Genomic DNA, 26,015 nt, shown 5'->3' on the forward strand with positions numbered 1-26,015 from the left:
ACGTCGCCGTCGCTGGTTAGCGAAGCCCGCAGTGGAGAAGCGAGGCGAGCAGAGAGGGTGGAATGAAACCTACCGTCTCTGCTCCTCTCGCTCACGCTCAGATCGTCTGTGTTTGCGGAGGATCGCGCGGCAAGGAACCCGTCACGGAGAGCTCTCTGCGGACGCAGGACACCGCCGCCACGCGCTCTGTGCGTTCTCTGCGGATCAGGAGAAAGCGGAACAATGGGCCAGGCCATCTCGGCAAGAACCTTCGGACAAACCGTGGCAGAAAGCCAGCCAACCAGATGAGACGACTCGCGATGGCTGAACGGTATTGCGAGGCGATCGTCCGGCAGTCAATCATTCTTGGCTCCGGCGCGGATGGGATTGCAGATTCGTCACGGTGTCGAATTCAAGTTCAATGTGAGTGCGCGACCGAAAGTCATCTCTGAATATCCAAATGAGCCTGTAGAGTCGGTCGTCGACAGCCTGAAGGGAGCTCGCCGTAGATGGTGATCACACAGCCTTAAATCCCGTCTTGTACACTTTTCAATCTACGCGCAAAGCTATCGCAGCCGCAGGCTGCGAGACCAATTCCTTTGTATCTCGACGAAAAAGTGAATAGGAGTCGGACTAGCGCGAAGAGCCTACGGGCAGAGTGGTTTCCTGCCGAGACTCGTCGTACGAAGCTCGAGTCTCGTCCACTGTAAGTCGATTTCGACTTACAGGAACAACCCATCCTGACATGGCTTCGCACTGGCTAGTCTCGCCAGGCCCCAGGCCCCGGATCGTCCTGCTCAGGGATGTGTAAGCGTCGCGCAACCCTGAGCCAAGGGAAATAATGGTCTGCCACAGTCCCGAGCCCCGACGCTCGCTGCTTTATAAGGACAAGGTGGACAGTAACTTGCCCGTCGCACCCGTCCAACGCACCGTCCTCACGTCGTCATCTCCGTGGTATGGCTCAATATCTCACACTTGTCTGTCCAATCGACTCGGCGAGCCGACAGCCGCAGTACTCGTCGAAACATTCGGAGAGGAGAGGCCTGTTCCGCCGCCTTCTCACCGCCGAGCTCCGTCTGTGTCTCGACTCATCTCGTATATCACTCAGGCTTACTCACCTTGTATTTTCAGAAAGGCTTACCGGGAGCCCGGACGCACGGATGCGATACAACGAGCACGACTTCTGGAAGCATGTCATAAAGCGCTTCCGCTACAAACTCGTCGGCTGGCCGGAGTCGATCCCGTTCAAGGATCTTAGCGAGGTCAAGGGCGGACAGGGCCCCGTCGCAGAGTTGCTCCACTTGTGGTACAAGGGGAAACTCGCTTTCGTACGTGTCGAATCAGCGTCGGAGGTTGCTGCGCTCAAGCCCCAGACCGTTCGTACACGGGCAAGCCGCTGCGATCTCAAGTCCCACTGGAGCCAACTGACGGCATCCGGGAAACCACGACGCTGCCATCACCGGGGCGCTATTACGCCGCTGACGGTTACGGAGGATGTCGATGCGCGCGTGGACGCGGAGGTTGACGCGATGGTTGAAGGCACGGGTGGCGGGCAGCGTGTAGCGCAGGGCGAGATTGCGGAGGATCGGATTGAATCTTGGTAGTTTAGACGAGACCAGTGTTTTTGGATTTGGCAAATTGGTTCACTACGGGGTTGATCAGAAGAACAATGAGTGAGCGGACATGCTGAGCGGAAACGGTCAAAGTCGCGGACGCTCTGGGATCTGGGATCTCGCTGACACGATCGGGGCGCTATGCTTCGGGCAGGTCAGTCCTGATTTGGCAGACTCCCGCTCTGCACCGTACACTACGAACCATGACGGCGACTGACACATGGTAAGTACTAAGTCGGGATACACGTAGACAGTACTGAGGCTCGTACAGCACCTGAGTGCCAGTGGTGAGATGACGACTGAGGTACTGAGAGATCAATGACCAATCAGGGCTACCTGAGCTTCAGAATTCTGAGACGGTCCCGCCAGGTTCGCAATTCGCCGCAGAACTCTTACAGCCTGAGTGCAATGCCGACGATGGGCCTTCTCCCGATCAGTAAGAAATTGAGTGATGTAATGGGCCCAGCCATGCTTGGCAAGTGCTGTTCCGGAGACACAGTCCATACAAGACAGGCCATACACTGGATGCTGTCTAGAGTATAGCCAGCCTTGTATGGGCTGTGCCTCTGGTACGAGAGGCACTACAAGCTTGGATGGCTTACCTTGAGAGGGAGAATAGGTCGAGAACACGGAGCCATGAGTTGCGGTGACACCGGAACTGAGTATGTAATGATCGTAGCCGATGTTTCAGAAATCAGAGCTTCTCCGGGCCAGGCAAATGTGTGATCATGGAGCTCGGGGATGTGGCCGAACACCAGAGTATCTAATCATGATGCTCACTGGTCTCACTTCGCGTCGATAGCAGCCTCTCTCTGACAACAACACTCACCTCCACCCTGCTCCTCTGAGATCGCAGCGGAAAGGTATGTACAGTATCTACATACTGTCCTATACCATTATTGACTGACCTACCTTGATCTCCAGGCTCTGTCAAGCTCGACTTACCACTCTGGACAGAACACGAGCGAGGCGGCGGACAGCGTCGAGAGCGGCAGTGACGAAGGGGTGCGTGTGAATTTCAGCCACGCGGTACGCACCCGACTTCGACTTGGACGCCTCAGCCACCGACGACGAAGATGCGCCGGCCAACAGGTATCACTGTAATGGTCGTGGCGAGCATCTGCGGTACACTCACAACTGCCATATTTGGGACTTGGTCTGATTGCGGGCAACGTATATCTACTCGATGGTTTGACGAACACACCGGACGAATACAGCATCCAGACATCGCACGTAAGGTTTGTCTACTATCTCGTAATGGACAGGGCTATACTGACCCCATGAACAGCTCGAATCGGTGTGCCAATCGGAAGCCCTTGCCGAAGAACCCGACGCGCAATTTGCGAACACCAATGTCCCACCCGCTTCCGGATCGCGCAACACAAGCTGTAGCAAGCTGCGACCCCGGCGATTGACCCCCGGCGATTGACAGAGGTAGCGAGGGATGGACACGCACATGGGAATACATCCGGATGAGGCAGTGCGTCGCATGTTCATCGAACTTACGAGCGCGAGGCGCGAGGCTGACGGACTCGCGTTGATTCAGTGTCTGGAGTTGCTGCTGACGCACCAAAGTCGTGGGGTGCGAGATCAAGCCCGGACACGCAATGCGCGCCCGGGAATGTAATGGCACTGCCCGGGTCGTCCCCGGAGCCATCAACGGGCGACACGAGTGCCCAACGGCAGACCAGAGCGGGCATCCCAGGTGAGAATGACTGACCTCTGTGCTCATACGTCCGATGGCTGATGGACGACTCGTACACAGCGAGCATCCGGGTATCGGATCGGCATGTCGACATCGCCCGAGCTGCCCTTCCGGGTATGAACCGAACGAGGCGCATAGGGACTTGCTCGGACGTGAACAACTCCGTCCCGAGTTGTATTCAAAGCTTTTCGCAGGGGGATGCCCGGGCCCGGGCATTGAGCCTCTTCTTGAGTGCGGTGAGTGCGAGGTAGACTTACTGCGTGTATCCGGATTCGTACTGACTGGCGTCGAGTAAGGGTGTACCGACAACACGTACCTCCGGTCTGGCGGAACGTTCGGTCACGCGCCCGAAGCTTCCGAGGATGAGTGGCGACGCCCGGGTAGTGTTTGCGAAGGGGTGTTGTTGGCTGTCGGACAAGGGCAGTCGTCGGTGGCCATCCCAGGTGAGAATTAACTGACCTTTGGCTTGTACACCGGATAGCTGACTTAGCACTGCCGTGCAGTGACCATCGAGGGATGAGATCGGCACATCGACATCGCCCAGACAGCCCTTCCGGCTCGGGCATGAACCTTGGTGGCCATGTAAAGACCCGCTCGGACGCGACGACCGCGTCCAGTGCGGATCCGTAGCGGGCATCGAACGGAGGTGTTGTACTGTGTCTCGATTCCGAGAAGGGGCATGCACTGTGAGTCAAAGACGGGGTTAGTTCTCGTGTACAGATCCGGACTGGCATTCAGTAGGTGTGTCCAGATGTACGTCGGGGCGCAGACACTCGCTCGGGCAGCCCTGCAATTACCGGTGAGCACTTGCACGTCGGACTCAAAGTGTCATGCCTGCAATGTGGGGTGAGTGCTCACGGCTTGCGTGGATGGGTGCTGACCAGCTGCAGGTGGTGTCCGGACATGAACGCGCCATGTCGACAAACCTCGAACGCGGAGTGCATCGTCGTAGACAACAGGGACACCGAGTCGGCTCAACTCGGACGTGCGGACGCCGACCGACGCTTTGACACGTACCGATTCGATGGAGGAGACGATGCGCGTACACCGTCGAGTGCAGGAGGTGACGGGATCGGCGCGAGATCGTCCCGACATGGAGAGCACGCTGCGAGCAGGGGACACGCACGGTCGTCCAGAATGCGATGTATTGTACACTTCTGTAGTTCTACGGACGAGCGGACGCACCTGGAGGGCGGCATGGTCAGAGGCCACTTTCGCCGCAGAGGCGCACACCGTAGAGGCGTGTCCTGCGTCTCCCTCTCTGTCTGTAAACTGCACCTATCTTTCCACTTCTCAGCGGACAGTTTCTGCCCCGCAAAGCAGCGCCGCCCATGGGCGTCTATTGCAATATCTGCCACGTCTACGTCCTCGCCGCGCGCTCCGACCCGCCCTTCCCCCACACAGCCGTCGCATGAGGCACTTCGCTACGACCAGACGGGGTCAACGAGGCGGGTGACCAGAAGTCGGGAGGATCTCCCAACGCGCGGGAGCCCAGAGTCAAAAACAGAACGGCGGGCATCGCGGGTGAGGAGTGCTCATTCAGTCAGAAGCTCTCTTCGCCTCAACGATCGCACGGCCCGGTGCGCAGGCGGTCGGGGACAGTTGCAGCCGACTGCGACGGTGCCAGTACGAGCATATCGTGAGAAGCACACGACCGCGGCAAACGTACACAATACAGCGAGCCTCACGCGACGTGTCGCCCATCGCAGGTGAAGACGAGACTCGGGGTGCCCAGCTCGTACCACCAACACACGAGAATGGCTGCAGGACGTGTAGTGTACCGAGGGGTCGTCCCCGAGAGAACCAGATGCGAAGACACCAACTCACCTGATAGTACTCCCCCGGGCGCGCGAGGCTGAGCATGATGATGCTGAACACGTACAGCAGCGCGCCGAGCACCTGCGCCTGCCTCTCGCGCATCGCCGCCGCCCTCTGCATATGCATCGCCTTCATCTGCATCAGCTGCTTGTCCCTCTCCGCGGGCGGCAGGTGCGCGAGCGCCGCCAGCTGCGCCGGGTGCAGCCCAAAGTTCTGGAACGACCCCATGTTCCCCTGCGCGGGCGTCGACGGCGCGGCCATCCCCATCCCCGCGTTCATGCCCCCCATCCCGCCCATGCCCTGGCCCCCGTTCATCCCGTGCCCGCCGCCCATCCCGAAGTGCGACGCGGGCGAGAGGTCGAGCGCGGGCGACGTCGGCTGCGACCCGCCGCCGTGGAAGCTCTGCTGCGGGATCGGCATCGTCGGCGACGGCGCGGATGGCGAGGACGCGCCTGTATGCCGTCAGTGGTGCACGGATCGACAGACTGGCGCACTCACCTCCCATGAGCGCGGCGGGGTTGATGCCGCCCATCCCGCCCATGTTCCCCATGTTGTTCATGTTGCTCATCCCGCCCATGTTCCCCATCCCCATGTTCCCCATCCCGCCGCCGCCGTTCATCATCATCGCCGCCGGGTTCATCGTCCCTGCGTCGCGTCAGCCCCTGCGTTCGACACGCAACGTACCACGTACCGTTCATCCCCATGTTCCCCATCCCGCCCATACCTCCGCCGCCCATGTTGTTCATCCCGCCTCCTCCGCCCATCAGCGCCGCAGGGTTAATCCCTCCGCCACCGCCCATCAGCTGCTGCGGGTTCACGCCGCCCTGCCCGCCCATGCCCTGCTGCTGGTTCCTGTGCTGCTGCTGTTGTTGCTGTTGCTGCTGCTGTTGCTGCTGCTGTTGCTGCTGCTGCTGCTGCTGCATCAGACGCATCATCATCGCGGGGTTCATCCCGCCCATGTTCATGTTCCCCATCCCTCCTCCACCTCCTCCTCCTCCTCCTCCCATCCCCATGTTCATCGTGTTCATACCTCCTCCTCCGCCGCCGCCGCCGCCCATAGCCTGCTGTTGCATGGCGGCCATCATCTGCGGGGTCATCCCGCGCGCATACATCTGCATCTGCGCCTGCGTCATCCCACCGCCCATCCCGCCCTGGCCCTGGTTCATGCCGGCGAGCAGCGCGGGGTTGATGCCGCCCTGCGGCGGCTGCGGCGAGCCGTGCGCGGACGGCTGCGTCGGAGACGTGTTCATTGTCGTGTTCGAAGTCGTGTAGTTGAGCTAGAAGTGAATGGCGGAACGGGCCTTACGGAGCCGCAAGTCGCGGTTGCTGGCACTACAGGCATGGCAGGCGTTAGCGACTTGAAGAGACATGTAAACGACGGCAGAGGGGGATCGAGAAGGAAGAACCAGGAGTGCACAGCATCGCTGAGGAGTGCATGTAGGACCACAATCGGCTTTAGTGATTGCACGAATTAGGCGGGTAGGAAAGCGTCTTCCTTGCCAAACGACGTGAGAGATCCATGGACGCTAGAAATCACAGGCGGGGGGCGTACGCCTGCAACCCTGAGAGCTGAAGCAGGAGGCGTAGCCGAGTTCGTCCTCAAAGAGAACCCTACGGGTCTCTCCTCGACGCCCGATTCTAACCGAGCGCGATGTTGGGGGAAAGGCGTAAGCGGCCTCGCCCACCGTCGAGACAGCTTTCAGGTCGCTATTGGACAAAGAGGATGCACAGAAGAACGCGGTCTCGCGGAACGCGCCGAGGGAGATGAACGAAAAAGAGAGAGATGGGGACGTAGACACATAGAAACATAGGAGAGTATACGCACACTCCAAAAGTGTCGATTCAGTTCTGCGCGTTTGTTCTCCCGTAAGCCTTCGATCTGAGGCAACCTGAAAACGAGAAGCATATCAATAACGACACTCGTGAAAAACGGGTCTTTGCGTAAAGCTCTGGCCCACCCCGAAAGCACAACAACAGAGGTGGCCCTGACGCGGCCCAACGAAGAACGTTCCACCCGCCACGCGTGCGAGACCTCATTGAAAGTGCCATACAAGAGACCAACGATCAATAGCACGAAGTCCCTCGCGAACGGAAAGGAGAGACCCTGCGCGGACAACGGCCAGGGCGGACGACGACCAACACGACGCGTGGCGGGGGCGGGAGGACACCCCACGGCCAGGACGACGCGAGGGATGCGCGGGCACGGTGTGGAGGGACGCGTCGAGGGACGGGAGCGCGTGTGGATCCACGGGACCGCGGCACGGGAGGGGCAGGAGGGCGGACAGGGGACGGGCGGGGGCGCGAGACAGGCGGACGGACGGACGGACTTACGTTGTCGGGTGGAGACTGCCGGCTCCGGGAACAGAAACAGAGGTGGAAAGTGAGCGGACAGGCCCAGGGAACCGCAGAAAGGCGGAGAATCAGACAGAGGGGGCCGTCGCAGCGTCGGGGGTGGCCGCAGCGACAACAATAGCAGCGCCCCGTTCGAGCGCAGAAGCGGGCAGATGGGGGATCGCGGGGTGGCCGGGGCTGGGGAGGACGGGGAGGGCCTCGTGCTTGGCGAAGAGAGCAGCAGGCCGTGCGGATAACCTTGTGCCAGCAATCGCGCGATGGCAGCGCAGACGATTCCAATCGGCCGCCCAACCCCCACCGCCCCGTCACGCGCCGCCAGTCACGCACAGAGTCACACGCGCCACACTCCCATATGCGGCAGGTGCGCGCACGCCGACTACACAACGCGCACACTCGGCGGGCGGACGGGCGGACGGCGGGCGGGCGGACATGGGCGGCGGAGGCAGAGGAGAGAAGGGCCCGGGCGAGAGACGAGTGACGAGCTGCGTCCCACCGCCAGTCCAGATCCCCGATCTCCGATCCTCCTCAGGCTGCTCTCTGCGCTGCCCCTTCGCCCTTCACGCCACCCTCTTCCCGCACTGGCTCTCCACCAGCCCGCCCGTGACCCGTCTCCTCGTCCGTCGCACCGTCAACTGCCCGTGCCCACCCGAGTCAGAACGCGCCTCCCGCCACGAGTAGGAACGCCGCGACAGCGCAGCCACAAATATCCACGTCGCCACCCGTCGACGTGTGCCTCCGCTCACACGCGTGAAGGTTCTCTGAGTGAGTGGGGCGCTCCAGCATCTGTCACACGAACTGATGCGCCCTCCGCCGTTGACTAATCAGGCAACCGATGCGGCGCGCGCATCACTTCCGCATTTGGACGTGCGCCGGCCGCTCCGCAGCGCCGCAAACCTTCGTCTTCCTGTCACCCACAGGGACGCCTCGTTGAGCACCTGCCCGAGTTGCACCGGGTATCGGTCTCGGGCTTGTGTGCAACGCGCACCACTGGACTCGATGGACGGCTGGCTATGTCGATTCCCAGTCCCAATCCCGCATTCATACGATCGCTATGCATGTTAGCGTGAGTGCCACCTCACTCATTCTGGACTTCTAACTCATTTTGTGTTATTAGCGTAGTCTGTAGAATTCATCTCGTTCTCGTTGTCTGTTCATGTCATGCACTTTGCCTTGCCGAACCCGTATACATCCACAGGACTTGTCGACACCCCCGACGCCATGTCTTCCGAGATGACAACCAATATATTCCGAACCTGCCATACTCAAACATAGCTGCACGACGTAGTTTCGCCACTCTGCGATGGCGCGGTGACTCTTCGGTGGTATGGCTCTCTTCCTCTATCTGCGGTGTCTGACGCATACGGTCAGATCGGACTTGGACACCGGTCTGCTACGACTGGTAGTGATATCGACTGTCGAGGAAGCCAACTTGAAGCCCGAGTTCCGCGGCGAGACATGCTGCGGGCTCGCAACGAGCGAGATGCAGTACTGTGGCTGCCTCGAACGTCCCGAAGCCAGAGGAGCGGGCGCGGTGGTGCACGCTACGACCAGTTTGACACGCAGTCGTGTGCCCGGCCATCGCGCACTACGTTGTCAGTCGCGCCGGCTCCCGCAAGATGTGTACCTTCGGTGCTCACTGGCGTACCGTGAATCACGCACAGAGAACATCGATGTGCCGATTCCCTCGTGCGATTGATGGCTCTCTCTGAGCCTGAGGTCTCGATCAAAGTCAGTCTCTGCGCTGTCGCAGACCAACCGACACGATCGTCGCCGTGCTGTTGCGGTCGTCCCAGCACTCGCGATGGGGTGTACGAGGCTCACCGCGAGCAGGCGAACAAGCGTGCGTCGATGTGACGTTGTGATCCCGTCTCAGCTTACCGACTCTAACAAGCGTCCAGTGCGAGTTCCCGATGCCCGCACCATGTCGCTGATGCGGCAGCTTTCGGTCGCTAGCTGTCGGAAACTTCTCCCAATCTCACCGGACATGCTTCCAGTGACAGTCGGACCCAGTTGGCAGCACACCGGTGGTGATCGCGGGCCCGGGAGCTTCGATATGTTGAGATTCCCTCGAGCGAAGTCTGCGGCAAGCCTTGACAGAACTTGCAGAGATTCCCGCCGCGTGTTCGGCCAGTTCGCGACACACCGGCACGAGGACAGCGGACGCTCCGGATCCATTGTGTCGCGGGCATAGCCTCTGCCAGTTCCGGCGGACACCTGGTCAACGCAAGGCGGGCATACGCGACTGGCGCAACGCAACGATAGATCCTTGTGTCCGTGACACAGTCGACCAGCCGCCGGATCGCCGAGCGTGTCCCTGAAGACCGCAAACGCGCGCGCATGTGCAGGTTCGCCGGACGGATGTATGGGCAGACAATCTCTATCCGAGATACGTACAATTCACCTATTAGGACGGCGCGTCCTTGGGCATCTCTGTCGCAGAACAGCCTCAGTCTAGTCATCGGTGTACATGCATAGCATTCTTTGCATTTCGCAGCGTGTACGCTAGTGGGTCCAAGCGGCGAACGTCAGGCTCGACGGAGCCACAGTTTCCTGCAGGCAGACCTCAAAACGAATACGACCTCGTTGAAGGGCGGTCGTGAGGGCCCATTTCCAGCATCTCCATGCAGGCGAATGCATGCTTCTCGGACGAGGAATCACCATCCACTGACAGATTGACAGCACATGACGGTACACCGCAAACTGCACACATCCCAACCCACGCGAGACTGCAGTCAGAGACGTCACACAGAAGGACGGGGTACGCACCGAACGCTATCCACACAGCTCTAGTCCCCAGTACCGCCATCGCGGCCGCGCACCATCCGAGGCGGCACCTCTCATGGCTCGATAGCCAGGTAGCTCATGAACCGCTCCCACCCTTCACATCCAAAGTCGCGCGCATTCCGGAAAGCAACCTTGCGAGCGGACCACGGCGGCAGCAAGGCCGGTTTACCGTGGGGGTACTCCACATCGTAAAAGCGGCCGTTGTAGCCTAAGAGCTGGAGCGACTTCGTGCCCTTGGTGATCGCTTCTGCCTCCACGTCCGTCGCCTCCCAGGTCCGAATGTAGAGATATTGAAAGTCCGTGAAGTGTGTCCACTGTGTCGGTCGAGTTAGTGGGGCTGTTCTGAGCACGGGAAGTCACTTACAAGCTGATCGAACACACTAGCGTCGGACAGGAGTCCGCTGCTTGTCAGCCCCATTCCAACGAGACGTGCGGGAAGGTGGGAGAGCAGATTCTCGAAGAACTCGGCGGTGTACGGCTGGCTCGTCAACAAGAGAAAAAAGAGCTCCAAGTTCTTCAGCGTTCTGATTGTATCCAGATACAGACCCAGGCTCTCCGGGGGTACCTCGAGGCTACAGTACAGACGTCGCAACTCGCGCCTGTCTCGTAGAAAGCTGTCAAACATCTCTGTGTAGGGCATCTCGAGGATACCGACGTCTCCGGTGTGTATCGCGAACGACGTCAAGTTGGGAAGATCGGACTTGAGGGTTGAGAGGGCAGCGAATAGCTCGGCTTCTTGTGATGCGAGCGAGTAGAATGATAGTGAGCGGAGTTGAGGGAGTTGGCGAAGGACCGATGCGAGTTCGTCGGGTGTCTTCATGATGAGCAGGCCTAGATCTGTGAGCCTCGGTAGGTACCTCAGCGGGACATCCGCCGCCGAGTGAAACGGAAGCTGTAGCGTATGCAAGTTCTGATGCATAGTTTCACACCTTGCTGCCACGAACGAGTGCTCCATTGTGAAGCCTTGTTGGGGCCACATCCGCTTCAGCGTGGTGATGCTGATGGAGCACAGGCTCTCAATATGTTCGAGTGGCAGCGCATGAAGTGAGTTTAGACTGTTTGGTAGAACTACATTTCAATCCACCCAGTTTCGAGGAGTGAGGGTGTACTTACGGCACGGACAGATCGCGGAGCAGCCTGCATGATTGCGCCAACGATTCTACGACTGCAGCAGTCGGTGACGGCGCGGTTCCGTACCACACAATGAAGACAATCTATGCAGGAAGCCTATGGCGGTTGTCAAACACCCTAGAGAGAACATCATCACATCATTCTGTATATACACATAGACTAGATGATAACTTACGTATCTCGAACGCGCCTCTGACGCTATCAGCTTTGAATGCGTGAACTTCCACCGCCTTGATCAACAACGCGAAAGGGGATCCACAATTATGCGGTTGAGCAGATCAAACGATCTGGAGGATCGCTCGTCTTCTAGCTCGTAAGTATTCGGGACAGGTTCTTCGTCTTCCTCAGGCTGGGTCTCCCAGGCACCAAAGGAGACGGTCACTTCGGAGAAAACAAGGTCCATGCGAGGTGATGAAAAGCTCTCGAGACCGACAGACATATCCGTCTAGAGGGTCTAGGCAGTTGGACCATTACCTCGTGCCATATCTCCGGAGGCAACATAGCGTACTGCAGCATTTGGAGGCCAGCAGAGCGAGAACACGGACAGGGTTGCCAGAGTGTATATTCAAATGAGTAGGCGAATGGTGTTGTCAACAGTGTGACGGTAGGCGTCAAGAATGCGTGTGAACTTCTTTATGCACCAGAAAGACGCCGCGCAGCAAAGTTGAACAGACCACGGTAAACGACTGCCATGATGACACCAAGGCGGTCATTCATCTTGACAACTGGGGTCGTTAGTAGAGCTGTTGTTCCGTTTCAGGCTACCATTCAAAGAATATGATGGCACTAAGGACTTGCGTTGTCAGTGCTCAGAGACGATAAATCACCATCATCCTCACATTGCAGAGCTCGAGTATACATCTTCTCACCTTGAACCCACTTACGGCGTGGCTGCGGAGAGAATTGCGTAGTAGCAGTCCCCAGGCAGCATCGACAACTTGGATCCCTTGCAATTCCGTACCCTAGACGCGATGCGCCTTCGAAGCTAGTTCATTGGCAGTAGTAGCATCTACGCGACAAGGGCAGGGTTGAACAGCTAGTATGAGACGAACGAGATCAAGCCATGGGGTCTACTGCGAAGACATCGCCGGAGTCCTAAGCGTCCTGCAAGCACGAAACAGAATACTCAAGAGCCATAGCGGGAGTGATTAACCGAACGGACGTCAACGTTTCAACGTGAAGAGCATACGTTCACGGTCGCTGTACCAAATACGTACAATTTGGACCTAGCAGGATGCGTCGCGCTGCCTGCATATCGTATGTCAAAGGACGAGGTGCCGCATGAGCCAGTTCCAGCTCTCGCAGCCAAAATCTTTAATCTCGCAGAGTTCGACCATGCGAGTGGGCCAAGCGGGCAACAAGACGGGTTCACCGTCTCGGTGTATGACCTCGCGAAATTGCCAGTCATAGCCCACGAGCTGCACGCGTCGTGCACCTCGTATCACATCCCGCACCGTCACCGCCGGGCCTCCACGGATCCGCACGTTTAGAAAACTCAGGTCTGTAAAGTGTGCCCACTACATGGTCTCTCGATCAGCTGATTCGTCAGCAATGCGGGTATGGACGTGCTTACCAGAAAGCCGAAGGCCGAAGGGCCATCGTAGCACCCCTTTTTCATACTCGAGAGCGACAGGACGGAGAGCCGCGGGGGAAGATGCCGGCAGATGTACCGGAGGAGCGACCCACACATCCGTTCATCTCGTACCACTAAGTGGAAGGCCTCAAGGTCTCTATGCGTTGCTATCGTTTCCATGTATGTCGGGAGATTGACCCGGGATAGAGCGTGATCCCAGTACACCCTGCGAAGACTGACACAGCCCCGGAGTGCCTCGCACAACAGGGCAACTGTGGATGGCGGAAGTCTCTGTGTCGTAACCACATGCTGAAGAGCGAGGGCGCTGAGATTTGGTAGAAGCGGCATGGCAGATGCGACTTCTGAGAAGACATTGGTCTGGTCCAGGGTAATGCACATCAAGGACAACGATCGCAGCTGACGAAGCTCGCTGAGCGTGGCGCCGAGACCGGCGTAACCGTCGTAAGTGGCCATGGACTTGATCTCCAAATGGGTCACATTCGGCAGACGAAACACAGGGATGTCACTGAGTTTCCGACCACAACATCGGAACAAACGTAGGCTCGTCATCGTGGTTGTACACCATGACATTTCACGATTGTCGTACGTATCGGAAGTCGAAGAAAGGCCAGAGATGCGGTTACGCATAGCATCTGGTAAATGGAGAAACGACGACATTCTATTCGTCGTGTAAGTGGCTGGAGACAACGCAAAGAACGGAATGCTCACGGAAGAGCGCAAACACGCAACAACGGGCAGTGCGTGTCAAACGCACACAGTATCGTCTGCCAGACCGAATCATTTGGTGCCGATCATCGTACCAAGCCAATGACTGCAGCTGGCACAAGGATGGGATCGCCCCACAAGGCGTACTATGTACACAACACACTGAGTGAGATGCAGCTATAGAAGCACGCGGATATTGTCAGCGTACCGATTTGTGAGACTTTATTCCGGCAGTTGAGTAACACATGGACCCGCAAGCTTTTGACTATCGCGGCGAAGAACGGGTCATTCATTATACGGGCGACGAGGCCAGATGTTTTAGTGCATTGCTCCTCATCTAGCCTGAGGGCTTGTTCGGCCTCATCGCGTGGAATCGCGCCGAGCAACGTGGGCGAAGTACTTGCAGGTCCACACCGACCACGATGGTGATACTGGCGAAGGTTGCGGCATGGCAAGGCTGCTGAACGCACGCGAGACGAGGCGACATGTACACGCGTCCGGTGTCGAGAGACAAGACAAAGCTGTATCCATAGTTCTGGAGGAAGCCCATGAGTTCAGTTTGCAACATGATCATAATATGGATGAGCAGACGAGCGGTGCAGGTTATGGACGTAGGCCTGGCGAGGGGAGTGTGTTGTGGGCGAGAAACGCGAGGCGTGATGTAAGTTCGTTCATATAAATAGACGCGTGACATCCCACGGCCCCGGTATGTAAGTACATCGTATATATTACCGTATTCATCATTCTCTCTCAACAGCACATTGAGTTCATATAGCCTTTGCTGGTGCGGTATGAATGTATGCGTAGGCGGTTGCTCCGGACGCAAACTCCCCGTTCCCAATCGACATACTCTACACCGCAACTAGTAACTACTAGTATGCACCCGTGCCCAACGACTCGGAACTGAAGCCTCTTGCACAAGAAGCTACGAAGGAGTACGAGGACAGATACAGCGGTACCTTTCGATGTATGCGCATATACGAGGAGATTGCATGCCTGAACGCCGCTCGTTCACTTCGATATATCGTAATCCCCGCATGTCAGTTCCAGCCAACCGACGACGGAAGACAACCTGATAGCTCGTGAGCACTCTCCGAGTCATGACATCTGCGCCGAACTCAACATGACGAGGACAACCCGAGGGCCCTCCCCAGTGGAAGTACAAGAGCGGCACCGGCGTTGCTCACGACGAACTCGAACCGGTGAGTCCTACATATACACATAAAGATTATGGGGTTGTTCAGCTCCTTCATGTTTGGGAGCATAGCAGGAAGACGTACGTGCAAACAATGAAGAGGTCTGTTCGAGTCGCAGATGACCTGACCGAGCCACCACTCATGAGCCTCGTGCCAGAGAGGCCTGTACCTGTGGAAAATATGCAGTCAAACATTCCCAACGTTGAGATTCAGTATAGCCCATGATCGTGTCATATCCCCAGGCCCGGCGTCGCGTTCTGACTACAAGCTTACATCACGCAAATCGGAGACTCGGATGTGCAGATGCTCTCCACACAAGTCGGCCGAGCCGCAATGAGACCGCGCTTCTGCTTGGGGGTTGAACGCTGAAATTGAGAGTTGAACGTTGCGCGTAAGATCTGAGACGTCGGCATGAGGGCATCGATAACGACGCGACGGTGGTGGTGGTGGTGGGCGTCCGGCGAACGGAGGAAAGAAGGTAAGTAGCGGCGCGAGAGTGGCGCGGACGTGACTCGGACCTCCTCTCCCTCCTCTCCTTCGGTCACTCGCATTCGACATCGAGGCGTTGGCAACACGGTTGTAAAACTATAATTCCACACTGCATCTATGGCACGACGAACTCCTCTGGACGAGTCGCCTCCGGAAGTATGGCAGGAAATCATATCCTACCTCCCGAAGGCCGACATGCACAACTGTCGCCTCATCTCGCACGCCTTTAGCGACCTCTCTACGCCCGTACTCTTCAGCTGTGTGACCATAACCTTTGGTACCTATGACCCCGCGAAAGGGTGGGGTTTGGACATCTCCGTGTTAGACAAAGGGGAGGGTCGAGCTATGGCGCAAGCGACGCAATTTGGTAGAACGACCAGTATCATTGGCCGTATAGCGTCTGACCCGCTATTCGCCTCGCTGGTCAAGAGCTTGCGGGTCTATATCTTCGAGGATGATGTGGCAAATAATCAGATGTGTGAGTCGTCTGCACTCTACTAGTGGACTTGGAGCTCTAAATATGGCTGCTACAGACAACGCATCAACAGATCGTCTTGCCGCCGCAATGGGGGCGCTTCACCAGTTGCGCTCTCTTGTGTGGCTCAGTCATCATATCCATCCTTGCCCAGAGGTTGTCGATGCCCTCGAGAACGGCTGTCCGCTACTTGGTGCCGTTTCTCTTCCGTGAGCGTCCCATCGCTGTTACATGATCTGATCCTGACGCGAAGGAGGGCTCAGTGTATACGCGCTCAAATTACTGCCGTCATCCATGCTCATGCGTCTCCACAGCATCTGCGAGTCCGTTTCGTTTCACCCAACACCCCTAACTAGGTCAAAGCACTCGCTTTCTACGACGAGCTGCAACACCCCCATGTCAAACGTGCACACCATACGACTATCCTACCACGTTCTCACCGACATTCCCCTGGCATATCTGCCAAGTCTAAGGCACCTGGACATCACGCTCACGCAATCCTGCAGCGGCCTAGATACACTCCTGCGCCAGGTGCCGCAGCTGCAATCGCTCTCATTCTGTGACCGCACATATCAGCCGCAGGACGAGCTGTTCCGTGATCTGGCATCTGCGATAGCGCGCTTATCCTGTCTTACCACGCTCGGGCTCAAGGGTACGTCCTACAACGATTGGGGCTCGTCCGCAAACATTCATCTGCGTTTCGCGCTGCTCTGCGAGGCTCTCCGACACTGTCCACAGCTACGCCGTTTTTACTGCGACTTTCAGATCACCGCGGAGCGCCTTCCAGCGTTCCTGGACGTGACCGCTACTCTCAAGGACCTCGATGTCTTCCATCTGGAGTTAGACGAGCAGACGCTCGACGCTCCGCTCCTTCGAGATCTCCAGCGTTGCCTGCCTGCGGGTCTCTCGGTGCTCTCCGTCTCGACATTAGGGGCTTTCACCGCACGAAACGCTTTCAGAGAACTCGTGCGTATTGCTGTCAATCTGCAAGCGACGATCTCACGCTGCACACCATAGCACAACCATTTCAGGAACCTCAGCTTCCTCAATGTCCATGCGGACGAGTACATAGAGAGATTCGGGCACGAGGACTCAGATGTGCTCGAGGACGCTATGATCGAGGACGCTATGATCGATGGCGCCAAACGGCTGCAGTTGCTCGGCTGCAACAGCAGGTTTTACGATGTCCAGTACCTCCTATACGGAGATGCTCGGGTCGCCGCCCTGCTCCCTTGGACCATGGCTTTGCGGCACATGGAGGACTCTGGGTGCGAGGGCTGGAACTGGTTGATACAGCAGTCGATGCTGTGATGTTCTGCCGAGTTGGAGGTGACCACTTCTGCGGGGTGCTCGGCGTAGAGCGTGACAATCTATGACTTCGTTATCGCAGTGTCGCATGAGATCCCGCGTATGTGCTGACCTGATGCAGGTGCCCGCATAGGCTTCGCGGACACGACAGTATCGATGGTCCTGCAAGACGGAGGTAAGCCGCTCATTGGCACGGAGATACCACGCACGCTCATGCGAGAGCTGCAGAACGCGGCAGAGACGACTATGTCGGCGTCCGAGACCCTGTGGTAGCGCAGGACGCGTTTAAGACATCGAGAAAATGTGGGACATGAGGACTATAGGAACAGCCAGAAGCGGTACCCTCAACTTCGATTCAACTGCGGCTCGGCCGACTTGTGCGGAGACACGCTGCGCACCCGAGCCTCCGATTTGCGCATACATATGGGCTCGTAGTCAGCTGCGACGCCGGGCCTGGGAATATGTCGGGACGCGATGGTCTCTTGAGTCTGAAGGCCGGGGACGCTTGACTGCGTATCGAGTATCTTCCACCGTGACAGACCACGGGCATGGCATGCCTTCGTTCCACGTGGCTCACGAGCGATAAATCGGACCGCTCGTCTGCGACTCGGACAGGCCTCTTCGTATTTCGCACGTACGTCTTCCTGCTCTGTTCCGCAACATGAAGAGGGCTGAACAGGCCGTATAGGACTCACCGTTGCAAGTTCGTCGTGAGCAACACTGGCGCCGCCCTTGCTCTTCCACTGGCGAGGCTCGCGGGTTTTCCTCGTCTTAATGAGTGCATGCTTCTCTACGCGGGTGTCAAGACGCGCAAAGTGCTCACGAGTTCCCAGGTTGTCTTCCATCGTTGGTTGGCCCGATCGCGAAGGCACGCGAGAGCTACGATGCCTTGAAGCGGGCGAACGTTCCGGTATGCGATTTTCCCATGTATATCGAGAGGTATCGCCAAATCTGTGGTCCTCATCACCCAAAGTCAATGTTCAATGTTCAACGCTCAAGTACATTCTTCACGGCCCTTGTGCCATCGCAATTGCATCCCTAGGCCTTCGGACTCAGCCGTCTCGACTCGTCGCCCGTGGCTCAAGCCCTCTCCGCACCTGTATGGACGCGCGAGCCGCGAACCATGCCTCATGCGACACGGGGTTCGCCTACAGCCAACAAGCACCCAATCTCCAAGGTATGTACGCTTTCCCAGTGGATATCTGAGTACGTACGGAACATGTGAACCGTGTCGCCAGCTCTGCTACCAGTCAACTCCGAGTCTACTACTGTAGTGGAGTTGTGGTGCGCCGGATCCGATCGAGTGCTGCGTCCCCTCCGCTGGACTGGAACAAGACGCCATGAACAACAACGACTGGCCACTTGGTCGCACCCACGACAAGAGCCTGCGAGGGTCTCCTGATCAGTGGGGTGGCCGCGATAAGGGATGTTCACCCACTCGCGAGTGTCTGGCACCGCATGGATGTGTGTCCGAACCTACCAGACTTCGAGTCCCACCTCCTATACTTATGAATCCATAGAATAAAAAGCCACTACGGCGGTTCCTGCTCCCGTTCAGAGACGCGTTCGTCAAGCCGCAGTGAGCGTACATGCTAGCTTCGAGTCGGGTCCGCGTGTCGGTCCGCTGTGAGCCCGCTCTGGGGGCCGCCGGCGACGAACAGTGAGATCGATCGCGGGGACGAGATCCAGCTCAGTTCGATGCCGATGTGGCCGCCTGCCAAGCCCCGCTCCACGCGCCCCAGGCACGCCCACCGCCAGCCACCGCCGTCTGCATTGCGTGATCTGCACAACCACTCGCACGCATCCCCCGAGACCGTTCTGCGCACTGCTGGCTTGACGGTGAGAGCGGGTGTTGCAGCGAGGTATCGAGTTCGATGCTTATCAAGCGCATATACGCACGCAATATACGGAAGCGCATATACGCACGCAATATACGGTATCTCGGTGACGGACTGGGGACAGTCGAGATCAGACGGCGGGATCTGTGAGGCCGCGCGAAACAATGTATAGCAGCGCCGGGCGCGTGCTTACCGTACGCACGGGCGGTACCGTACCTGAGCCAGGCTGGATGTGGCCCGCTGCGCCCACCGTGACCACGCACATCCGCCTCACCGGTGGAAAGGCCACACAGCGTTGCGTGCCCTGCCCGCGGGACGAGTCTCGTACGTACGCGTTCTGGCCATGGGTGGTGGGAACACGCGTCCTGTCAGAGACGGAGGTGCTACTGGTCGGCGCGTGCTCCCCTTCGTGAGCCCGCGCCCAATCATGACCCGCGCCCTGCATCCACGCGTCCAAGCGGAGCGATCCATGGCCCAAGCTGTCAACGTGTCAACCCCGGCGCCTCATTGACTCGCCCGACACCTGCACACGCCGTTGCTGCCTCTTGCGCGACCTCTCGCTGGACACTATAGAGGGATTGCATGGGTATTTTCGACCAAGGAACCACCCGGACTACCGGTGATATACGACGTCTGAACGAGTGAACTTCACTCAGCACGGGGGAGTTTCTGACTTGATTATGGCCATTTCCGTATCGGGGTTAATCACCACTTATGTGACCGCATTCACCCAGTGCGCTTGACCGGCGTCATCGTCATCGATTCCAACCATCACATGGTCGACTTCACTTTTCACCTCTGCGATAGTCTAGAGTCAACAGGCAATCACACGGGCTTTGTTCCTCATGTCGCACCTCATTTTCGTCAGTCTGCAGATGATCTCCCAGGTGGATAATACCCCAGCACACGAATGAAGTTCAAATCGAATGAATGGGTGATATTGGGCTGCTACCAGTAGCGAAAAAAGCCCTGTAGTGGACAGAAAACGATACACGAATGTGAGAGCACTGGCTAGAACGACGAGCTAACCACGACCATAACTAGACATGCATTTGAGGAGGTCACACAACCAACAGCCTAGTCGCACTGCATCCCATCGTCCTCGGGCTCGTCGTCGACGTCACCGAGATCAGCAGAACCCGATGCGGACGAACTACCTGCAACCGCGGCGGCCTCCGCCTGCTGATGAGCTGCCGCGCGTTTGGCACGGGGCTCCATGTACCCTTTGGCAACAGCATCCTTGCGGCGGTTACGAATATACTGCTTGACTAGATCGGCAGTCGCCCACGAGCACTCGAAGCGCTGAAGGTAGGGGTGCTTCTCCTCGGCCTGCATACAATCATCTCAAGCGGTGATCAACAATATGCAATGAGAAGCGACTCACTGCGCGGAACAGCTTGCCGAGCACAACCGGGTTCTGGTGCTGATAATCTTTGGACCAGTCGATCATAGATGCATGCACCAGGTCTCGTATGGTCCGCTTCAGTCAACGTGTCAGTAAGTGCTTCGTGTTTGTGAGAAGAAATGCCACTTACCATTATGGCAAGATACAGCGACTTCTCGTTGGCCAGGCCCATTTCCACTCGGACCTTGTAGTCTTGGCCTCCGGAGCCTCTCGGCTTCGGAATCACCTCGTCGCCAGTGGCGCGCCTCGCCGACAGCGAAGGCGCATTGGCTGGCATGCGGCCCACGCCATGCTCAGCCGCAGCACGAGCAGTACTCGCCGCATTCTGGGCTTCGCGCGCAGCAGCATCTTTCATGAACTGGATCTCGTTGCGCTTGCTTTCGACGAGAATCTCAGCAGCCGCTGACGCGACCGAAAAGAACACAAAAGCCACACAAAAACCCAACCGTGAGGTCGAGCAGTGGTATGCGAGGCCTCTGCGTCTATGAGATGTACGGGGGACTGTACAGTGGTCTAGGTAAGAAGGAGGAGGACGGACAAGACTCCGAACGACGTGGGAGAGCTTCGAAGATGTCGAAGACTGTTCGAAGACGAGGGCTAAGCCTCGAAGGTAGGAGGGAGGGTTCCGACAGACGTGTCGAACGAACGGTGACAAGGAAGGCGAGCGACGGCAGGAGAAGAAGTGTAGAGCCTCTCGGGGCAACTACGAGCTGGCGAACGTACTGGCGAACTGACTGACTGGCTTCGAACGTACTGACTGACTGGCGAACTTGCTGGCTTTCGAACGTACTGACTGACTGACGAACCTCGCCGGTGCGAGGTGAGATTGAGAGGGTAAGGGGGTCTCTGAGATTCGGAGGGAACCAGTCCCCGAGTATATACAGGGAAACACGGCTATTACCACTACGGAGCTCCGACGGCCCCAAACATCCGGCTATGGCTTCTAACACGTGACAACTGCTCTCGGGCTCGCTAACCAGTGGTCCGAAGGCCGACCGGCTATCACATGACGCCGGAAACCGAGACCACTCGTCGAGGATGTGAGACGACCTGTAAGGACTCACTGGACATCCTGTAGCATCCTATGGTCTCGCATGAGATCTTCTAACACCGTAGCACGTCTTCTAACATGTTCGAGTGTCTTCTAACACATAGTGTATCTTCGAGTGACCTGCGTACTCTGGGGTCGTCTAGATAGGTGGGTAGGTGCTCCTATAGCGTCACTGAGGTGCCGGAAGGTCGCGGATAGTCTTCCAAGGTGAGCCAGGGTTGGCTACAAACTTCGAAATCTTCGAACAGTTGTAGTGGATCTTCTAAGAGCTTCGGAGCATCGTAGAGGCCTAGATTGCGTTTTCGGGGCTTAGATAGCCTAGAGGCGTATCACCGCGCGCGAGGCCCGTTCTTGCGTCAGCGAGTCTGCGAGTATTGTAAGTATTCTACTTCATCATGTGATGCAGGCTAGGCCCGGGGCTGACGAGATTCGACACAAGGTCTTGGCACATACCTGTCAGGCTGGCGAGCTGCTCCTTGAGAGCAACCATCTCATCCGAGAGGTTCTGCTGCGATGCCTTCAGCATGGCATTCTCGTCGAGGAGGTCCTGCTTCGTGGGAGCCCGAGCTTTGTTTGAAGGAGCCATTGCTTCACGAACAGGTGAGTCGAGTGACAGTGCTTTACGAAGGTGAATTAGCATGTGTTCATCTATATAGAGAGCATTACTGACATGATATAAAGGCGAAATGGGGCAGGACCAGCTCTGCGGGAAGGCACGATAGTGTGCCGACGGACTTGAAGTGGAAGTTGGGAAGGGGGAAAATGAGGTGAGCGATAAGGTGTACAGTCCGACAACTTATGCTATTCTACTAATTGTTTGTCCCCATTTGTTCCATCATTTTAGGGCAGGCAGCAGCGGAGCGACTCAAAATTCACCAGGCCGCGGTTGATAGCACACCCGCCTGGTACCGATCAGATCTTGTGCGCTCACACCACCGACGACCACCGACCGACATCGAACAAGCCGACAACAGGCAGTAGGTGAGCTACCCTCACTCATCCTCTGTGCCCGAGTGGCTTACTGTTAAGTACAGCTATATATCTCCAATGGCGCGGGACGATTTTGTTATATGTGGATGCTGCAACCAGTCGGTCGCCAAGAGTACCGAGCGCCGGCATCGCAAAGGGCAGGCAAAGCCACACGTCCGAGCATCGTATGCATACCAGAAGAGCATCCTCAATGATCCTGTGGGAGTGGATGAAGCACGGAGGAGCGATGTAGCTGCAAGTTTGTCATGGAAGCGAAAGGGTGCCGCCGAGGGAAGGTATGTCGTGTGCACACAATCAATGACTCGGAGTTGCAGAGAAGATGTGACCGAATATACCACAGTTCCAATACCCAAGCCCGCCGCGTTTCGCAAGCACAAGTACCATCAGGAAGTTCACAGCCACAACATCCAAACACTCCTGTAGATTCGGAGAATGCTGCAATCGTGGATATGAACATTGATGAGGTCGCTGACTCAGAGCATGAGCCAACAGGCGAGTACAGTGTACCTTCGAGGCATGATAATATCGCTGAGCGAGGCACTGTAGCAGGCTTGGATCAAGACACTGCGGCGGCAATACAACGCGATGTCTGGGGCGAGGGAGATCAGCATTCCCGGCGCTCTGTGCAAATCGAAGACTTGGGTTCCGATGACGAGGACGAGCCGGCATCTGGAGAGGACGAGCGAGAAAATGCGGAGGACAGTGCATCATATGACGAAGAGTGGTGGAACGACTACATCGACGAGATTATGGAGTCTGGGCTCGGGGAGGAAGCCTCAAACGAGTCGGCCTCACTGTCAGGCTTGTCAGCTGTGGATCAGCTTGGCGAGGACTTCGAGCGATCGTATAACACGACCTGTGAGTACGACTGAGACTTGCGAGACACCAGTATCTTACAAGTCTATCACTAGATGCAGCTTTGAGCGAGACAGACAAGGCGACCTTGCGCACGTTCGCACTGAAGACAGATGAACACCTAACCCGCCGCACCTTGGAGAAGCTACCCTTCGCCTTCCCAGGTGCCCATGTTCCTTCTGCCAACCATCTCCGCACTCGGGTTGCCTTTCTGTCGGGCATAAAACCTGTTCTTTACGATTGCTGCCCAAACTCGTGCTGCTGCTACACTGGTCCACACGCAGCCCTAGATAACTGCCCATACTGCAAGGCGCCCCGCCGGGACAGCCGCGGCAAGGCACGATCGCAATTTTCCTATATCCCTCTAATTCCGCGCCTTCAGGCATTTCAGGCGAACACAGAGATGGCGACAGCAATGAAACATCGCGCCCACGGCCACACCCACAAAGCCGACTCTACCATATCCGACGTCTACGATAGCACCGCGTACCGTTCAAAACTGCGGCAACGAGTGCGAGTACATGACAAGGAGCTCCGCCATTGCCACTTTTCGGATCCTCGCGACGTGGCTCTTGGCCTCGCTACGGATGGCTTCGGTCCATTTCGACGCCGGAACAAGACTGCTTGGCCGCTTGTCGGCTTCAACTACAATCTACCACCGGAGACGCGGTTCACGAAGAAGAACTGGATTCCGTTTGGCGTCGTTCCAGGTCCCAAGAAACCCGTCGACTTCGATTCTTTCCTATGGCCGCTTGTTACCGAGATGCTCGAGCTTGCAGTCGGAGTACGCGCCTTCGATGCCCTCTCGCAGGTTCGGTTCCTTCTGCATGCGTATATGATCCTCGCGTCTGGCGACATCCCTGCACTATCTATGCTGCTGCATGTCAAGGGTCACAATGGCAAGTGCCCATGTCGCATGTGCGAGATTGTCGGTGTTCGCATCCCCAACAAGCCGCGCAGTCCCTACTACGTCCCACTCGATCGATCTCGCCACCCCGACGTCGCAGGAGCGAATGCGCCGCCGCGCCAATACAGCCCTTTCGAGTTGCCAAAACGGACGCATGATCGCTTCATGGCGCAGGGTCGCGATGTCCAGATGGCCCCAACAGCGGCTGAATCCGAGCGCCTTGCAAAAGAATGCGGTATCAAGGGTGTCCCACTTCTGTCCTGCCTGTCGTCCCTGACGTTTCCCGACTCCTTCCCTTACGACTTCATGCACCTGGTCTGGGAAAACGTCATCAAGAACTTGGTCGCCTTGTGGACTGGTCAGTACCGCGAGCTAGACAGCGGGAGAGAGGACTATGAGCTATCGCCTGAAACTTGGAAGATCATAGGGGAAGCAACTGCTGCCTCGGGATCCACCATCCCATCTGCATACGGCCCTCGCCCACCGAACATTGATACTGACAAGCAAGCTTGTACAGCAGACTCGTGGTCCTTCTGGACCTTGTACATAGCACCTGTCGTCCTTCGCGGCCGCTTTCGCCACGAGAAGTACTACAAGCACTTCATCAAGCTTGTCAAGATACTCCATGTATGTCTGCAATTCGAGATGACGAGGTCAGAAGTGGCAGATGTTCGTCGCGGGCTTGCGGAATGGGTTGAAGAATACGAAAAGTGAGTCGATCCTGTCCGAGTTCATTCATCGGTTTGTTCACCATACGAAACAGAATTTACTATCAGAACACGCCCTCACGACTTGCTGCGTGTCCTCTCACTATACATGCCTTGCTGCACGTCGCCGACAGCATCGAGGCCGCGGGGCCTGTCTGGGCATCGTGGGCATTTCCCATGGAGCGATATTGCGGGATGCTCAAACCCGCCATCCGAAGTCGCCGATTCCCTTACACAACTCTCGCGCATTACGTCCTCGACACAGCACGCCTACTTCAGGTCAAATTAGTCTATGACGCAGCAGATGTCTTGTCATTGCGGCGCCCTATGCAGGACATGTCGACAACCTTTCCTGAATGTAAGTTCTGCGCTATCCTATGTACTAATTATCAGTAAAATCTAACTGCAAGGACGATGTCCGCCATACAGACCAAATGTGTGCCTTGTTGCCACCTTCGAGGAAAGCCGTCACGCTCGACAAAGCTGTTCATGACAAGATCATCAGCCACCTGTCTACTCGGTTTGAAGCTCCCGTTCGGGACGTCCGCGCAATGCTCAGGCCGGAAACAATCACACAATGGGGCAAGCTGCAAATCCTCGGGGGAGGTGATCTCGTCCGGTCTACGACACTCGGTGGCATCAGAGAGGACTCGCGAAATGCGTCGTATGTGCGGGTATGCTATCAATGCACGAGTCGCGGATTATCTCATCCCTTACTGACTTACTTTTTCACAGTACGAAAGCCTTGTCGACAAGTTTTCTGGACAGCGAAACCGTCCGTCGGTTTTTGAGCTTCGGACTTTCTATGGCGAGCTGCAGCATATCGTGTCTTTGGACGTACAGGTCACCGACACCGCTGGCGCGCGGAGAGTCGAAACTCTCATACTCGCTGGCATCCGGACATGCAAATTGGACGACCGCCCTTCACCTGGTGGCCTCGACATTCACTACTATACCACAACTGGTCGATACGAAGTCGTGGACATCAATAACATACAATGTCTCGTCGGGCGCATCCACGATCGAGGCCAGTGGGCCATCGTTGATAGGAGTGGTAGTCTGGCGCGTGCGATATATGTGGAGGAGGACATAAACTAATGTGCATGTATCTAC

General features: G+C 57.2%; 11 protein-coding genes across 11 annotated transcripts; 7 read left to right on the top strand and 4 right to left on the bottom strand.

Moving 5' to 3' along the window:
• Window positions 1-379: 379 nt before the first annotated feature.
• B0H18DRAFT_1015771 (uncharacterized protein) lies at window positions 380-1,645 on the top strand. The gene is made up of 4 exons (XM_048029232.1): window positions 380-402; window positions 452-686; window positions 792-1,053; window positions 1,115-1,645. The coding sequence occupies exons 3-4, from the start codon at window positions 821-823 to the stop codon at window positions 1,581-1,583; spliced, it is 702 nt and encodes a 233-aa protein (XP_047891725.1). The 5' UTR covers window positions 380-402; window positions 452-686; window positions 792-820; the 3' UTR covers window positions 1,584-1,645.
• A 1,034-nt stretch (window positions 1,646-2,679) lies between these two features.
• On the bottom strand, window positions 2,680-4,026 carry B0H18DRAFT_478341 (uncharacterized protein). Its single transcript, XM_048038226.1, has 3 exons — window positions 3,555-4,026; window positions 3,049-3,481; window positions 2,680-2,988 (listed from the first exon to the last, which is right to left on the bottom strand). The coding sequence occupies exons 1-3, from the start codon at window positions 3,932-3,934 to the stop codon at window positions 2,860-2,862; spliced, it is 942 nt and encodes a 313-aa protein (XP_047891726.1). The 5' UTR covers window positions 3,935-4,026; the 3' UTR covers window positions 2,680-2,859.
• Window positions 3,798-5,256, bottom strand: B0H18DRAFT_1015788 (uncharacterized protein; the record flags this gene model as incomplete). Its single annotated transcript, XM_048029233.1, has 2 exons — window positions 3,798-3,981; window positions 5,125-5,256. Coding segments are annotated over 2 exons (175 nt in total), but the record flags the coding sequence as incomplete, so codon positions are not given.
• A 3,221-nt stretch (window positions 5,257-8,477) lies between these two features.
• On the top strand, window positions 8,478-9,150 carry B0H18DRAFT_1015795 (uncharacterized protein; the record flags this gene model as incomplete). The annotated part of the gene is made up of 2 exons (XM_048029234.1): window positions 8,478-8,490; window positions 8,587-9,150. 2 exons carry the CDS (start codon window positions 8,478-8,480, stop codon window positions 8,820-8,822), a joined length of 249 nt encoding a protein of 82 aa, XP_047891728.1. The 3' UTR covers window positions 8,823-9,150.
• Window positions 9,151-10,115: 965 nt separating this feature from the next.
• B0H18DRAFT_478372 (uncharacterized protein) lies at window positions 10,116-11,377 on the bottom strand. Its single transcript, XM_048038227.1, has 3 exons — window positions 11,365-11,377; window positions 10,616-11,306; window positions 10,116-10,565 (listed from the first exon to the last, which is right to left on the bottom strand). The coding sequence occupies exons 2-3, from the start codon at window positions 11,228-11,230 to the stop codon at window positions 10,305-10,307; spliced, it is 876 nt and encodes a 291-aa protein (XP_047891729.1). The 5' UTR covers window positions 11,231-11,306; window positions 11,365-11,377; the 3' UTR covers window positions 10,116-10,304.
• Window positions 11,378-12,359: 982 nt separating this feature from the next.
• On the bottom strand, window positions 12,360-13,853 carry B0H18DRAFT_478384 (uncharacterized protein). The gene is made up of 3 exons (XM_048038228.1): window positions 13,685-13,853; window positions 12,956-13,634; window positions 12,360-12,899 (listed from the first exon to the last, which is right to left on the bottom strand). The coding sequence occupies exons 2-3, from the start codon at window positions 13,631-13,633 to the stop codon at window positions 12,645-12,647; spliced, it is 933 nt and encodes a 310-aa protein (XP_047891730.1). The 5' UTR covers window position 13,634; window positions 13,685-13,853; the 3' UTR covers window positions 12,360-12,644.
• A 1,547-nt stretch (window positions 13,854-15,400) lies between these two features.
• On the top strand, window positions 15,401-15,844 carry B0H18DRAFT_1015808 (uncharacterized protein). The gene is made up of 2 exons (XM_048029235.1): window positions 15,401-15,733; window positions 15,796-15,844. The coding sequence occupies exons 1-2, from the start codon at window positions 15,484-15,486 to the stop codon at window positions 15,822-15,824; spliced, it is 279 nt and encodes a 92-aa protein (XP_047891732.1). The 5' UTR covers window positions 15,401-15,483; the 3' UTR covers window positions 15,825-15,844.
• On the top strand, window positions 15,401-17,152 carry B0H18DRAFT_1105400 (uncharacterized protein; the record flags this gene model as incomplete). Its single annotated transcript, XM_048032653.1, has 5 exons — window positions 15,401-15,733; window positions 15,796-15,844; window positions 15,900-16,050; window positions 16,198-16,807; window positions 16,859-17,152. Exons 2-5 carry the CDS (start codon window positions 15,841-15,843, stop codon window positions 17,150-17,152), a joined length of 1,059 nt encoding a protein of 352 aa, XP_047891731.1. The 5' UTR covers window positions 15,401-15,733; window positions 15,796-15,840.
• A 343-nt stretch (window positions 17,153-17,495) lies between these two features.
• Window positions 17,496-18,674, top strand: B0H18DRAFT_478424 (uncharacterized protein). Its single transcript, XM_048038229.1, has 5 exons — window positions 17,496-17,783; window positions 17,838-17,927; window positions 17,983-18,326; window positions 18,388-18,613; window positions 18,670-18,674. The coding sequence occupies exons 1-4, from the start codon at window positions 17,698-17,700 to the stop codon at window positions 18,549-18,551; spliced, it is 684 nt and encodes a 227-aa protein (XP_047891733.1). The 5' UTR covers window positions 17,496-17,697; the 3' UTR covers window positions 18,552-18,613; window positions 18,670-18,674.
• A 4,508-nt stretch (window positions 18,675-23,182) lies between these two features.
• Window positions 23,183-23,910, top strand: B0H18DRAFT_878875 (uncharacterized protein; the record flags this gene model as incomplete). The annotated part of the gene is made up of 2 exons (XM_048040660.1): window positions 23,183-23,277; window positions 23,334-23,910. Coding segments are annotated over 2 exons (672 nt in total), but the record flags the coding sequence as incomplete, so codon positions are not given.
• A 591-nt stretch (window positions 23,911-24,501) lies between these two features.
• B0H18DRAFT_1085746 (uncharacterized protein) lies at window positions 24,502-26,000 on the top strand (the record flags this gene model as incomplete). The annotated part of the gene is made up of 4 exons (XM_048031957.1): window positions 24,502-24,905; window positions 24,959-25,260; window positions 25,332-25,576; window positions 25,638-26,000. 4 exons carry the CDS (start codon window positions 24,502-24,504, stop codon window positions 25,998-26,000), a joined length of 1,314 nt encoding a protein of 437 aa, XP_047891735.1.
• Window positions 26,001-26,015: the final 15 nt, after the last annotated feature.

Source organism: Fomitopsis serialis (genome assembly GCF_022376445.1).
Source record: "Fomitopsis serialis strain Sig1Antser10 chromosome Unknown B0H18scaffold_49, whole genome shotgun sequence".
Classification (NCBI taxonomy): Eukaryota; Fungi; Basidiomycota; class Agaricomycetes; order Polyporales; family Fomitopsidaceae; genus Fomitopsis; species Fomitopsis serialis.

Coding starts and splice junctions, on each gene's coding strand:
- B0H18DRAFT_478341 (XM_048038226.1), bottom strand. CDS start 3,934: ATGCCCGCTACGGATCCGCACTGGACGCGGTCGTCGCGTCCGAGCGGG. Junction 3,482..3,554: donor TACGAATCCGGATACACGCA/GTAAGTCTACCT, acceptor CCCTGCGAAAAG/CTTTGAATACAACTCGGGAC. Junction 2,989..3,048: donor TCATCCGGATGTATTCCCAT/GTGCGTGTCCAT, acceptor CCGGGGTCGCAG/CTTGCTACAGCTTGTGTTGC.
- B0H18DRAFT_478424 (XM_048038229.1), top strand. CDS start 17,698: ATGGCATGCCTTCGTTCCACGTGGCTCACGAGCGATAAATCGGACCGC. Junction 17,928..17,982: donor GGTTTTCCTCGTCTTAATGA/GTGCATGCTTCT, acceptor ACGAGTTCCCAG/GTTGTCTTCCATCGTTGGTT. Junction 18,327..18,387: donor ACAAGCACCCAATCTCCAAG/GTATGTACGCTT, acceptor CCGTGTCGCCAG/CTCTGCTACCAGTCAACTCC.
- B0H18DRAFT_478372 (XM_048038227.1), bottom strand. CDS start 11,230: ATGTGGCCCCAACAAGGCTTCACAATGGAGCACTCGTTCGTGGCAGCA. Junction 10,566..10,615: donor CTAGTGTGTTCGATCAGCTT/GTAAGTGACTTC, acceptor CGACCGACACAG/TGGACACACTTCACGGACTT.
- B0H18DRAFT_1015808 (XM_048029235.1), top strand. CDS start 15,484: ATGGCACGACGAACTCCTCTGGACGAGTCGCCTCCGGAAGTATGGCAG. Junction 15,734..15,795: donor GGCGCAAGCGACGCAATTTG/GTAGAACGACCA, acceptor TCGCTGGTCAAG/AGCTTGCGGGTCTATATCTT.
- B0H18DRAFT_1015771 (XM_048029232.1), top strand. CDS start 821: ATGGTCTGCCACAGTCCCGAGCCCCGACGCTCGCTGCTTTATAAGGAC. Junction 1,054..1,114: donor CCTTCTCACCGCCGAGCTCC/GTCTGTGTCTCG, acceptor ATTTTCAGAAAG/GCTTACCGGGAGCCCGGACG.
- B0H18DRAFT_478384 (XM_048038228.1), bottom strand. CDS start 13,633: ATGTCGTCGTTTCTCCATTTACCAGATGCTATGCGTAACCGCATCTCT. Junction 12,900..12,955: donor CTTCGGCCTTCGGCTTTCTG/GTAAGCACGTCC, acceptor GAGACCATGTAG/TGGGCACACTTTACAGACCT.